Raw genomic sequence first — 12,883 nt, forward strand, 5'->3', positions numbered from 1 at the left:
TCTATCTATCATCTATGTATTATTGTATCTGTCTATCTATCTCTATCTATCTATCTATCTATCTATCTTTATCTATCTATCTATCTATCTATCTATCTATCTATCTATCTATCTATCTATCTATCTCTCTCTCTCTCTCTCTCTCTATCTATCTATCTCTATCTATCTATCTATCTATCATCTATCTATCTAATCTGTCTATCTATCTCTGTCTATCTATCTATCTATCTATCTATCTATCTATCTATCTATCTATCTATCTATCTATCTATCTATCTATCTATCTATCTATCTATCTATCAACTGTCTGTCTGTCTGTCTGTCTGCCTACCTACCTACCTACCTATCTGTCATCTGTCTATCTATCTATCTATCTATCTATCTATCTATCTATCTATCTAACTGTCTGTCTGTCTGTCTGTCTGTCTGCCTACCTACCTACCTACCTATCTGTCATCTGTCTGTCTGTCTATCTATCTCTATCTATCTATCTATCTATCTATCTATCTATCTATCTATCTATCTATCTATCTACTGTCTGTCTGTCTGTCTGTCTGTCTGTCTGCCTACCTACCTACCTACCTATCTGTCATCTGTCTGTCTGTCTGTCTATCTATCTATCTATCATCTATCTATCTATCTATCATCTATCTATCTATCTATCTATCTATCAACTGTCTGTCTGTCTGTCTGTCTGCCTACCACCTACCTACCTATCTGTCATCTGTCTATCTATCTATCTATCTATCTATCTATCTATCTATCTATCTATCTACTGTCTGTCTGTCTGTCTGTCTGTCTGTCTGCCTACCTACCTACCTACCTATCTGTCATCTGTCTGTCTGTCTGTCTATCTATCTATCTATCATCTATCTATCTATCTATCATCTATCTATCTATCTATCTATCTATCTATCAACTGTCTGTCTGTCTGTCTGTCTGCCTACCTACCTACCTACCTATCTGTCATCTGTCTGTCTGTCTGTCTGTCTATCTATCTATCTATCTATCTATCTATCTATCTATCTACTGTCTGTCTGTCTGTCTGTCTGTCTGTCTGCCTCCTACCTACCTACCTATCTGTCATCTGTCTGTCTGTCTGTCTATCTATCTATCTATCATCTATCTATCTATCTATCTATCTATCTATCTATCTATCTATCTATCTATATCTACTGTCTGTCTGTCTGTCTGTCTGCCTACCTATCTACCTACCTATCTGTCATCTGTCTGTCTGTCTGTCTATCTATCTATCATCTATCTATCTATCTATCATCTATCTATCTATCTATCTATCTATCTATCTATCTATCTATCTATCTATCTATCTAACTGTCATCTGTCTACCTACGAACCTACCCACCTACTTATCTAACTGATTCCTGGACTTTCTTTATGGCTTACCTGCCCTTCCTTGATTTCCCAGGTCCAGTGGGCGACTTCCGAAGTCCGTAGAGGTTCAAGGTCAGCGCCTCCACGTGAAAAGAGTGGATCACACTGTGAATACCACCTTCATCTGCCAAGCCACCAATCGTGTGGGGCAGGTTTCGACGCAGCAAATCATCCTCGTCCGGGGTAAGAGCTCTGGGCTTTTGGCAACCTTTTTCAAAATGTGTGTGTGTGGGGGGGGCTAACGGTGTGTGTGGGACGAAGACGAATTAAGATTTTTCGGTGCCGCTTCGCTGCTCAGGGATGGGAGGGCAGGGCAGGCATGTTAAGCCGATCCAGCTTGGGGCTCATCCGGAGTCTTGTCAGCTGCAGGGTGGAATAATTGATGTCTTAAAAAAAAAACACAACTCAATCTGGGGGAACAAATAGTTGAATTCTTCCTCTTCTGTCACCAATTCAGCGTGTGGTGCTTTGCGCAAAAGGATGGTGGGAAGCCATTGTGAGGTTTAATTAGCCCAAGGCATGGTGGTTAAAATGCCCTGGGCTCAGATAGGCCAGGATGGTGGGTGTACATTATGGGTCCAGAGCAGCTTGTGGGGAGAAGGATAGCTGGGTTGCCTCACATGTGGGACGAACGGGCTTTTCTCAACTCTCTGATACCCTAGTTTCTCTTTGGACATTCGGGGCCTCTTGGCCCCCTGCGCGAGATGGTGACAGTGATGATGATGGATGGATGGATGGCAGGGTCCCAGAGGAGCCCCCAGTCTTCTCTTCCCTGGATCCAGTTGAGGCTCTGCCCCTTCCCCAGTGCTGGTATTACTAACAACTGGCATTTCTCGGAGTGACTTCCCCGTCTTCCTTTCTTTACTCAGACCAGCCGGTGAAGAGTCAGAGCCGCAACGTTGGAGCCCTGGTCGGGGGTATCGTGGGGGGGATCCTGGCCCTGGCACTTCTGGGGATCATAGTCTTCTTCATCCTGCACCGCCGGCACCTCCGAGCTCCCAAAGGCTCCTTTGACCCCAAGGCTCGGGCCTTGGGCAACGGCACTGCTCAGCCCCCGACCCACGACTTCACCGAACTCGACCAGCCACTGAAACCCGCCATGGGGCGAAAACCAGAGGAGGACGAGGAAGACGATTACAGAGAGGAGGTTACGCGCGAGGAACGGCGGCACCCTCCCTACGGCTACGCCCCGCGGCACCGGGAGGACGAGGAGGAACGATTCGACCAGCTGGGCCCCATTCTGCGATTCAGCCCCAACCCGCATGGCTACGAGTACGACGACATGGAATCGCAGCACGACGGCTCTATCATCTCCAAAACGGCTGTCTATGTGTGAGCTCAGTCTGGACAAGCCGTCCTGCAAGAGAACGGCCCAAAAACTCTCGGAGGCTCTCTGTAGGATTTTTAATTTTTTTTTAACTGACAGACTCTGCCGACGGTAGCCCTGCTTAAGGAACGAGAGGCAGCTGTCAGGGCAGCTGGGCATCGGGGGAAGAACAAAACGGGGGTTTGTCCCCAGGAAAAGGGAAACGAACGAGAAAACTATCAAGGCCTTCGAAACTGTCCCTTCAGGAGAGATCTTTTCGGTACCGCTGCCTTAGAAGGATTTTGCCTTTGTTTTTAAACGTTGGAGGATATGAGAACCGGGTGGTGATCCCTGGTACTCCAAGCTGTTCAGGAAAGGAATGAAACTGATCCAGCGTCCCCCGCGAAATGGGACTCCCGGTGAGGGACGGAGACTTCGACGCCCTCTCTGACGGGACTCCGCTGAGATTGGTGCTCTCAACTTTGATGGCAAAGAGACTCGGCTGCTTTCAAAGGCTGGGTTTTCCTCGGCTGTCCCTTGCTCCAGGAAACTGGGACTTTTAAAATATCCTGTTGTTGTGTCTTATAGTATCCTTGGAGGGTTGGGAGAAAGGAAGGGGTCCCGGTGGCGATCCCTGAGGTCTCTTTTTTTTTAAAAAAAACAAAAAAAAAACTCTTGGGTTAAGGAATTATCCGGGAATTGCTTGAGGTTGTCCGTCTTGTGGATTCCATGGTTTGGCTGTGTACCACGTCCTCCTTCCATCTCCGGAACGGTCTCGCATGGAAGGCTGAAAGGAATAGCTCTCCCATAATGGGAACCAAGCCATTTCTTGGGTCTTCCATGTTCACACACTACCTTCCTCGTGCTCTACTTTATATGTCCTCTCTCCGTTGTCTGTAAATACCCAAACGTTAAAATACAAAACAAAACAAAAACCCCAACAGCAAAAAAGCACAAAGAGATATTTTCATAGTAGGTTTGGCTGTGCCTTCCCTTGTCCTCTTCTCCCCATCTCAACATCAATTCTGCTTTTGCTTGTGTGTAATTAAATGCTGTCTCAAAACCTACCTCTTATCTTTGCTCTCTCGCTCGCTCTTGTCTTCGATTTGGCCAGCAAGACTTGGATGGGTGCCTGGAATGGTATAAAAATAAATATCAGCATTGCTGGAGGTGAAATTGAAATGGTTCTTAATAGACTGACAAGGAGGTTTTTGTCTCGACCTTATTATGTTTGGCAGATGCACTTGGATTTAGAAAGCGGTGATGCAGGACGGTTGGCAAATAAGGTGTCCAGGGAGGTCAGGTGGAGAAATGGCCGCGTAAGATGGGGTGGGAAATTATGTGTGGCCCCTTTAAGACTTACGGACTTTGACTCCCAGAATTCCCGAGCCAGCCATGGCTGGCTCAGGAATTCTGGGAGTCGAAGTCTACAAGTCCTGAAGGGGACACAGTTCCCACCTTTGGTGTTAGAGAAAATGACATTTTTGCGACAGGAAAACATCTAACGTCTGTTCAGGTTTAGCCGTGGTTTACAATACAGGTAGTTCTCCACTTACAACAGTTCATTTAGTGTCTGATGGTACTGAAAATCATGACTTACGACCATTTTCACACTTACGGCCGTTGCAGCTGCATCCCTGTAGTCACATGGTCAAAATTCAGAGGATTGGCCCCCAACTCGTAATTACAACGGTTGCAGTGTCCCGAGGACATTGTGATCCCCGTTTGTGACCCAATGAGCAAAATCAATGGGGAAGCCAGATTCACTGAACAACCGTGCTCGTAACTTAACAACAGTGCTACTCACTGTTGTAACATGGAATGGCTGCTAAACAAACTTATTGTAAGTCGAGGACTACCTGTGTCAACGTCTTCTTTGAATGACCCCATAATCAATGCAGGGTGGAGTCTGGCAACTGAATGGAGCCGAGTGTTTACTGGCCGGATGCCCTTCCTGTCACCACTGCAGAGTTTATGTTCAGCAGATCTATTCTCAGAGAGAGAAATATCTGCCTCTACCTAGGATTGAACTCACAGCCCTCCTGATGGTGAGGCAAAAGCTCCATCTCTAGGCCACCGCACCACTCATTTCCATTCCACAGTGTACCCCCAAATTTGAACGGAAACTGAATGGAGCTGAGTGTTTACTGGCCAGATGCCTTTCCTGTTGCCAGTGCGGAGTTATATTCAGCAGATATAATTCTCATTGTGCCCGGAGAGAGAAATATCTGCCTCTACCTAGGATCGAACTCAAAGCCCTCCTGACGGTGAGGCGAGAGCTCCACCTCTAGGCCACCGCACCCCTCAAACACTACCAGTATATGGAGATTCAAAAGTGCAGGTCCCTTTTGGGGCAAACAGACACTTAAGGCTGCCATCGATAACAGGAGAAAACCCAACTTTGGTTTAACGCACATTTACATTTCATTCAACAACTGTAGGTACAGAACTGACAGGTGTTCTCGTTACTTCACCTCCCAAATGGTTTTGGAGGCGTCTCTCTTTCTCTCTCTGAACCTCTCCAAGGTTGCCAGCAGATTTTGCAATTCTTAATGTGATATGAATAGACATTTTCTGCATGTATTTAATAATGTCCTCCAGGCATCTGGGAGCCGTGGCAGCGCAGTTGATGCAGCCTTCGTCTGACATTAAGATGCCTGAATGGTATTTCCTTCCTGCAGGAAAGTAAGCCCAGCATTTTCTCTCCACTCCCCCCCCACCAACAGCTACCCCGCCACAATGCAAAACAACAAATATTTCCAGATTAATAAAGGGACTCCTCGACTTAACGAACCACAACTGAGCCCCACATTGACGTCGCTAAGGGAGGCCTTCACAAAGTGAGTTTTGCCACCACGTTGCGACTTTTCCCGCCACGTTTCTTAAATTCTTAAAATTAGTCGCTCGGTCGTTAAAGTGAATCCTGGCTTTCCCCCATTGACTTTGCTTTTTGGAGATGGCCTTTATTTTAAGTTTTGTCCGTTGCTGCTTTATCGGGGTGTTCTCTCCGTTTTTAAACTCCCCTCCTGGGCATGTCCACGGTGGAGTTCGTACTCTTCCCTGATTTAAAATGTGGTATTTTTTTTAATTCTGGAACAAGCCGCTCTGTTCTTCAGCAATTCAAACTTGCTGGCAGATTCTCTTTCTAAAATTTAAAAGAACTTGGAAAAATTTTTAAAAAATCGCAACTTCAGCCACCTCTACCTTCCTCCCCTCCTTGTTCTGTGTTTCTGGGTATTGAGCAAACTCCTCTTCAAACATTACATGACAGCAACATGTAAGCATCCTTCAGAACCACCTTCTGTTGGCGAGAGCAGATGCCTGTGGCTTGCAAACCGTAGGTGCTGTCGACTCCCAACATGTCTCCTCCGTGACCACCTGTCTCGCCTCGGAAAGGAGCTCACGGTTCTTCAAAGCAGCCTGCCGTATGGGAGACCGAGAGAGGCTGTTTTGAAAAGAGATGGACCCGTTAGGGGTGGGGCTAGGGGCATGGTGCCTTTTTGGTGCTTGCCGACTGTCAAAATTGGGAAGCCCCCTTTTATGTATGTGTGTGTGTGTTTTGCAAGGGGGGCATCTTCACAGGTGGCAGGGGGACAGGTGGGGCTGGAAAACCTGTAGGGCTCCAGATGCTAAATTGTTTCCATCCAGCATCCTCCCACTGTCAGGAGTGAGGGCTGATAATTGGGAGTTAAAACAGCTGAAGAACAGCTGGAGTGACCCAGTTTTCTGGCGGGGTGCAATGAAAGAAGAGAGACGTATAGGATCAGGGCAAATTCAGAGTTGCTAAAATGCAAGAAACTAAGTGGGTGGATTGGATTGCATTGGATTGATGGATGGATTGGGTGGGTGGGTGGATTGGATTGGGTGGGTGGATGGATGAGTGGGTAGGCTCAAAATAGAATAGAATATAATTCTTTTATTGGCCAAGTGTGATTGGACACATAAGGAATTTGTCTTTGGTGCAAATGCTCTCAGTGTACATAAAAGATGCATTCATCAAGAGTCAAGAATCATAAGGTACAACACTTAATGATAGTCATAGGGTACAATAAGCAATCAAATCATACTAGGAAACAGTCTATATATAAATCGTAAGGATACAAGAGACAAAGTTACAGTCATACAGTCACAAGTGGGAGGGGATGGGTGATAAGGAGGGATGAGAAGAAGAATAGTAATAATACAGTCTTACTAAGTAGTTTGACAGTGTTGTGGGAATTATTTGTTTAGCAGAGTGATGGCATTCAGGAAAAAAACTGTTCTTGTGTCTAGTTGTTCTGATGTGCAGTAATCTATAACATCGTTTTGAGGGTAGGAGTTGAAACAGTTTATGTCCGGGATGTGAGGGGTCTGTAAATATTTTCACAGCCCTCTTTTTGACTCGTGCAGTAGACAGATCCTCAATTGAAGGCAGGTTGGTGGTAATCCTTTTTTCTGCAGTCCTAATTATCCTCTGAAGTCTCCAAACAGTCCAACAGGGTACAAAATGGGCAGTACAGATAATCCTCGACTTATAACCATTCATTTAGGGGATGTTACAAAGGTTGCAACTGTGAAATGTGGCCGTAAGTCACTTTTTTCAGCACCATTGTAACTTGGAACGCTCACTAAGTGAACTGTTGTAAGTCAAGGACTATCTGTACTTAACACAGTTCCTTCACTAGCTCTCTCCACTCCTTTCTCTCCTCGCAAACCATTCTTGCTTCCACTTCGCAGCAGGGCCTCAACCGTGATTGAAGGAAAACCCCATCTTTTATTTCCTTCCCTCTTGATGTCTTTCTCAAGTTTTTATCAGCCACCCCAATCGGCGGGACTTTGGCTGGTGGTGGGATGAAAACTTTTAGATGGAAGCGTAAGAAATCCCACCCACCCCCGGCAAGATTTTGATGGCTTGCAATTTGGGGGTGGAAAAAAGCAAACTTTCTCTGCGGATTCCCAGTGGATTATTTTGCATCTGATCTCGATCCAGTTATCTTAAATACCCATTGTAAGCAATTGCCACCGGAAAAAGCTTGGTGAAATTTCAGCATAATTGCCGGCTAGCAAAAGGCATCCTTGCTGTGAAGGGTTTGGCTGGAGATCTTGGCTAATGTGCCATACATGTGATCCAGTTGTTTCTTCTTGCCCAGCTGTTGACATCTCTTTCCACATCGGGACCGGGTCCCACTAAAAACCCTTGTTGTGAATCGTGAATCTCTACAGATTTTGGATGTGTTGTTGAAACCCATAACTGATTATTTTCATCCTTTGGCCCAGCTGGGGCTGTGGTCTGGGAAGACACACTTACCAGCTGTTGCTACTTAAAAGGCTATTAAAATGGCTTAGAGGGCTAAATTTTGGAGAGGGGTTATAACAAGGTCAGAGCCTGACTCCATATCCTTGTAAGACTCAAAAGTCAAGTATTAGATCCATAATGTTCTCATAAATTGTTTGGTCTGCTGGCGCAGGATCACAATTCACTCTTGATCGGAGATATCCAACTTTGGCAGCTTTTAAGACTGGTGGACTTTCAACTCCCAGAATTCCCCAGGCAGCCATTCTGGGAATTGAAGCCCATAGCTCTTAAAATTTCCAAGAGTGGACATCCCTAGACGGAATTAACACAACATACTAGGTCACAAATGGACTCCTTGGTTTGTGGTTTCATGACTTCTGTCAACCCAACACACGATGAACAAATAATGGTGTTGTGTGAATGCAAACAACTGAGTTGATTAAAATCAGCCGCACATGGATCATATAACTGATCTTGGTCTGTGAAGTCAAGAGAACCCTGTGAAAATTAAGAAAGACCTATCAGTGAAGTAAAATATAGCTAGAAGATAATTCAGTGACAGTAGATTGTCTGGGTTGCAGTTGGAGCAGAAGATCCCAAACAGAAGGAAGTATGAGAAGGTCCTTGGTTGTTTTCTTGCAGACGTTTCATTACCCAACTAGGTAACATCATCAGTTTTAGAAGGAAGTAGGATTTGCAGAGAAGAAGAGTCTGAAGTCACCCACTGTGATTTATAAAGCTTGGTGCATGGTTTAGCACTTGCAAACCCGAACTATTTAATAAACCCAATCGACCAACAATAATTTAGTATGAAGCATAAACCCAGTCAATTTTTATTTTTTTATTATAATCTCCCCGATCTTCCCAAGCAAATTCTGAGTTGGTTATGTCTCGGGAGGAAAAGTTGAAATGTCAGGGAGGTGCCCTTTCACCAACAGCAGAATTTACTCACCAGGAAACTAAAAACAAGACCCTTGCATGACTGGCTCAGCATGCAAATACCACAGACGAGAAATAAACACTTGCAGTGGTGTTTCATTGGGTATCACGTGGTCCTTCTTCCAAAGTGTGGAACAGTTCATGGAATATTAATAGCCGAATCAGGATGGCGTTTATAATTAGCTCAGTGTCGTTGCAAAGATGGCAACAGGTTAACATGGGAGATTTTCCAAACAGCCCCTGGTAGGAATCTCGTTCCTTCGTCTGACTTGGGAAGAACCTACCCATGTTTACATGGATTTCTGATACGGGCAGACCAAAGCTGTGATGACAATTTTGGGGTGGCCAAGTCTGCTCTTAAAATGAGTCACTGCTGTAAATGTGCAATCATCCACTGCAGAAGGAATCCAGATTTTCTAAGACTCTCCCTATTCCATGGCAGGGTTTCAAATGCTTGGTGTTGACGCCACATGGCAGGCTTTGAGAAAAATGTGCTAAAAGAATTGAACACGTTGCCAAGGTCTGTTTTCTGGACGAGAAAGTGAAATTACAAGCTCCCCAACATTCTCCAAAATATTTATCTGTTGGATTTTCACCTCCCACGTCCTGTTGCCATCCCATAGTTGTCTTAAAAAGATATATTTACACAACGTTACACCAACACAGTATAGTTTGCACCTCTGGACAAAGTGCACAAATTCAACCGTTGTACTCTGTAGATTGAGTTGGTGAGTTGGTGAACTCAACTAGAAATGGCTTAAACCAGTGTTTTTCGACCTTGGTAAATTTAGGATTTTGGGGGTGGGGTGGAACTGCAACTCCCAGAATTCTGCAACTATCATGGCTGGCTGGGGAATTCTGGGAATTGAAGTCCACATGCCTCAAATTTGCCCAGTGTTGAGAAATACTGGCTTAAAGGAAATCATAGCTGCATGGTGAACAAAAACGTATGAAGAGTAGCATAAACATTATGCTAAGGAATTGCCTATCATAAACTTCTCCCAGCAAAATTAAGGAGAACTTTCCTGACATTTAGAACAATTAAACTTCTGTCTTCAGAAGTTGTGGGTTCTCCATCACTGGAAGTTTTGAAGAAGAGATTGGACAATCATTGGTCTGGAATGATACATGTTCTCCTGCTTGAGTAAGGGGTTGGACTAGGACCGTGATGACAAACCTATGGCATGCATGCCACAAGTGTCACGCAGAGCCATTTGTACCGGCACACGAGCTGCAGGCAAACTTACCTCACTGCACATGCATGTATCTCACATCTGCACATGCATGTACCTCACATCTGGTTGGTTTGAGGCATTTTTTGGCCTCCAGAGGCTTGGAAAAGCCTCTGCAAGGCTTCTCAGGACGAATTATAGGCCCATTTTGTCATTTCCTATACCGGAAGTGATGAAACGGGCCTATAATTCATCCTGAGAAGCTTTGCAGAAGCTTTTCCCAAGCCTCTGGAGGCCGAAAAATGCCTCAGACCAGCCGAAAAATCAGCTGTGAGGCGCAGTGCAGGTAAGGGGATGGGGTGGGGATTGCGTGCGCATGCGCAGGGTGTGTGAGGATGCGCATTGCATTCTGGGTGCTGGCATGTGAGTGCGGGCCTGCTGGTGCGCTTGCAATTTTTGGCACAGGAACCCAAAAAGGTTAGCCACCACTGGACTAAAAGACCTCCAAGGTCCCTTCCAACTCCTTTATGCAGAAATTCTGCAAAGCACATCGTTTTCCTTCGGTTGTCCTCTTTTCATTTCAACCCTGGTGGTTATATGTGCAGAGAAACCTGTTTTGGTCGAGATTTGGAAAGGGGAAAAAGATAGCACGAAGTTAATTTTTAATCGCGTTCTTTGCAAAATGAAGTCTCTGTTGACGCCGGATTTAGGAAGGTGAAACTATCAGGATTAAAAAAAAAAATAAATCAGGATTTATTTTTTTTAAATAATGATCCTAGTCCTGAAAATTTTGGAGCTGAACCAGTGAGAAGAAGGAGTTGGAAGCCATGTTGGAGAATCTTAATTTGTATGTTGGTTTTATTTTTTTTTCCTCTGAAGGGTGACGAGTAGGCCAAGCAGAATATTTTCCCGCTCTTGCCTAGTGACAGCCAACTTATTTTTGTCCCCGCGTTGTTTCCAAAGAGCTCAGATAAAGATCTCCTGATCCTATTATGAGTTGAGTGCTGCTTTCTGATTATTCTCCACAAGCCGCATTCAGGTTAAAAGGGATTCTCTCGGCAAAAAAACAAACCAAAAACAAACCAGGAATAGACTATAAATTCTCTTTCCTTTCCTTTCTTCTTTTTCTTCTTCTCCCCCTCTGACTGTGGCTTAGCTATTGAAGGGGATAATACGACACTGAGAAAATTCTGCACCCAGTAACAACCCTTCCCCTACACACACACACACACACACACACACACACACACACACACACGTTCACCCTGACAAAAAAGCCACATTAAACAGTGCACAATCTATCGAGCTTGGAAATATTTCTCATATTAGCTCTGCAGGGTAGGAGTGGAGAGGATTATTTGACTCTTGCAACGGCAGTAAAATATAAAATAAAATAAAAATACTCTCTGAGATTGCAGGGGGCAAGAAACGATTTGTGTAAAAGCCAGATTTTTGGTTGGGGGATGGCAGGGAGGGCGGTGGCTTCTTTTGAAGTTTGACTCTCCTTTCGATTCGGGATTACAAGTTCTCGGGGTTCAGTGATTTCCCCCCCTAACTCCAGGGGTGGCCACCTCAGTTCATTTTTCCTCCCGAGGCCGAAAGTACAGTCCGTTTCTTTCTCGTTTTTTCCCCTTCCCCTTTTGTCTAGTTTCATGTAAACACGGGCAAAGACATTCCCGAGGGAGGGGCAGAAACTCTGGAATGAAATACAGCAAGAAGCCAGCTTTTCCCGTAGAAGGGTTGGCACTGCCGTGAGATCCTCTTTCGGGTTCCTTGCGGCTGACGTGAAATGAAATTCGGAACTGGGAGCCAGAGGAGCGGTTAGATGAAGAATGGGGGGCACCAGCGACCAGGGCATTTTCCCCTTCCCTAACCTGGGCCTTTCCCGATACTTTTAAGCTCCCATCAGCCTCCCAAACAGCAGCCTCGGGGTGGGGGGGGAGGAGTGATATGGTGGTCTGGGAGAAGGACTCAGTTTGTCCAGTGGTTAAGGCACAAGGCTAAAAACTAGGAGACGGTGAGTTCTAATCCCGCCAGGCAGGGAAGCCAGCTGGGTGACCTTGGGCCAGTCATCGGGAGACTGTGAGTTCTAGTTCTGCCTTAGGCATGAAAGCCAGTGAATGATTTTGGGCCAATCACTAGGAGACTGTGAGTTCTAGTTCCGCCTTAGCTGTCAAAGCCGGTTAGGTGACTTTGGGCCAATCACTAGGAGACTGTGAGTTCTAGTTCTGCCTTAGCTATCAAAGCTGGTTAGGTGACCCTGGGCCAATCACTAGGAGACTGTGAGTTCTAGTTCTGCCTTAGCTATCAAAGCTGGTTAGGTGACCCTGGGCCAATCACTAGGAGACTGTGAGTTCTAGTTCTGCCTTAGCTGTCAAAGCTGAGGTTAGGTGAGTTCCCTGGGCCAATCACTAGGAGACTATGAGTTCTAGTTCTGCCTTAGCTGTCAAAGCCGGTTAGGTGACTTTGGGCCAATCACTAGGAGGCTGTGAATCCTGCCTTAGGCACGGAAGCCATCTGGGTGACTTTGGGCCAATCTGGGAGTTCTAGTTCCTCCTGAGCCAGCTGGGTGACCTTGAGCCAGTTCCCCCCCCCCAAATCCCCACCCACCTCGCAGGGTTGTTGCTGCGGACAGAATAGGAGGAGGAAGGCGTTGCTGGGTATGTTCACTTCGAGTGGCTTATTAAAAAATAATAACCAGCAGGATGCAAATAAAAGAAAACAAAAAGAATTCGGCAGGTGCCACGTTGGGAGCCCTGCCAGGCATCGGGACGGGCAAGCAGCAAAACAAACCCTAAA

General features: G+C 45.6%; 1 protein-coding gene across 2 annotated transcripts in view; it reads left to right on the forward strand.

Moving 5' to 3' along the window:
- The window catches only part of NECTIN2 (nectin cell adhesion molecule 2), an 83,372-nt gene that overhangs the window by 51,143 nt on the left and 19,346 nt on the right, over positions 1-12,883 (forward strand). The window contains exons 5-6 of one of the 2 annotated variants that reach the window (XM_087971168.1): positions 1,427-1,575; positions 2,262-3,765. In XM_087971168.1, coding sequence (XP_087827294.1) covers positions 1,427-1,575; positions 2,262-2,728 — 616 coding nt within the window. In that variant the 3' untranslated portion in view covers positions 2,729-3,765. Of the gene's footprint in view, positions 1-1,426; positions 1,576-2,261; positions 3,766-12,883 lie in introns of those variants that run through there. The other variant, XM_087971166.1, reaches the window with a different exon arrangement.

This window comes from Notechis scutatus, chromosome 8 (genome assembly GCF_049901735.1).
Source record: "Notechis scutatus isolate UNSWTSFEM ecotype Mainland chromosome 8, rNotScu1.2, whole genome shotgun sequence".
In the NCBI taxonomy this organism is placed as follows: Eukaryota; Metazoa; Chordata; class Lepidosauria; order Squamata; family Elapidae; genus Notechis; species Notechis scutatus.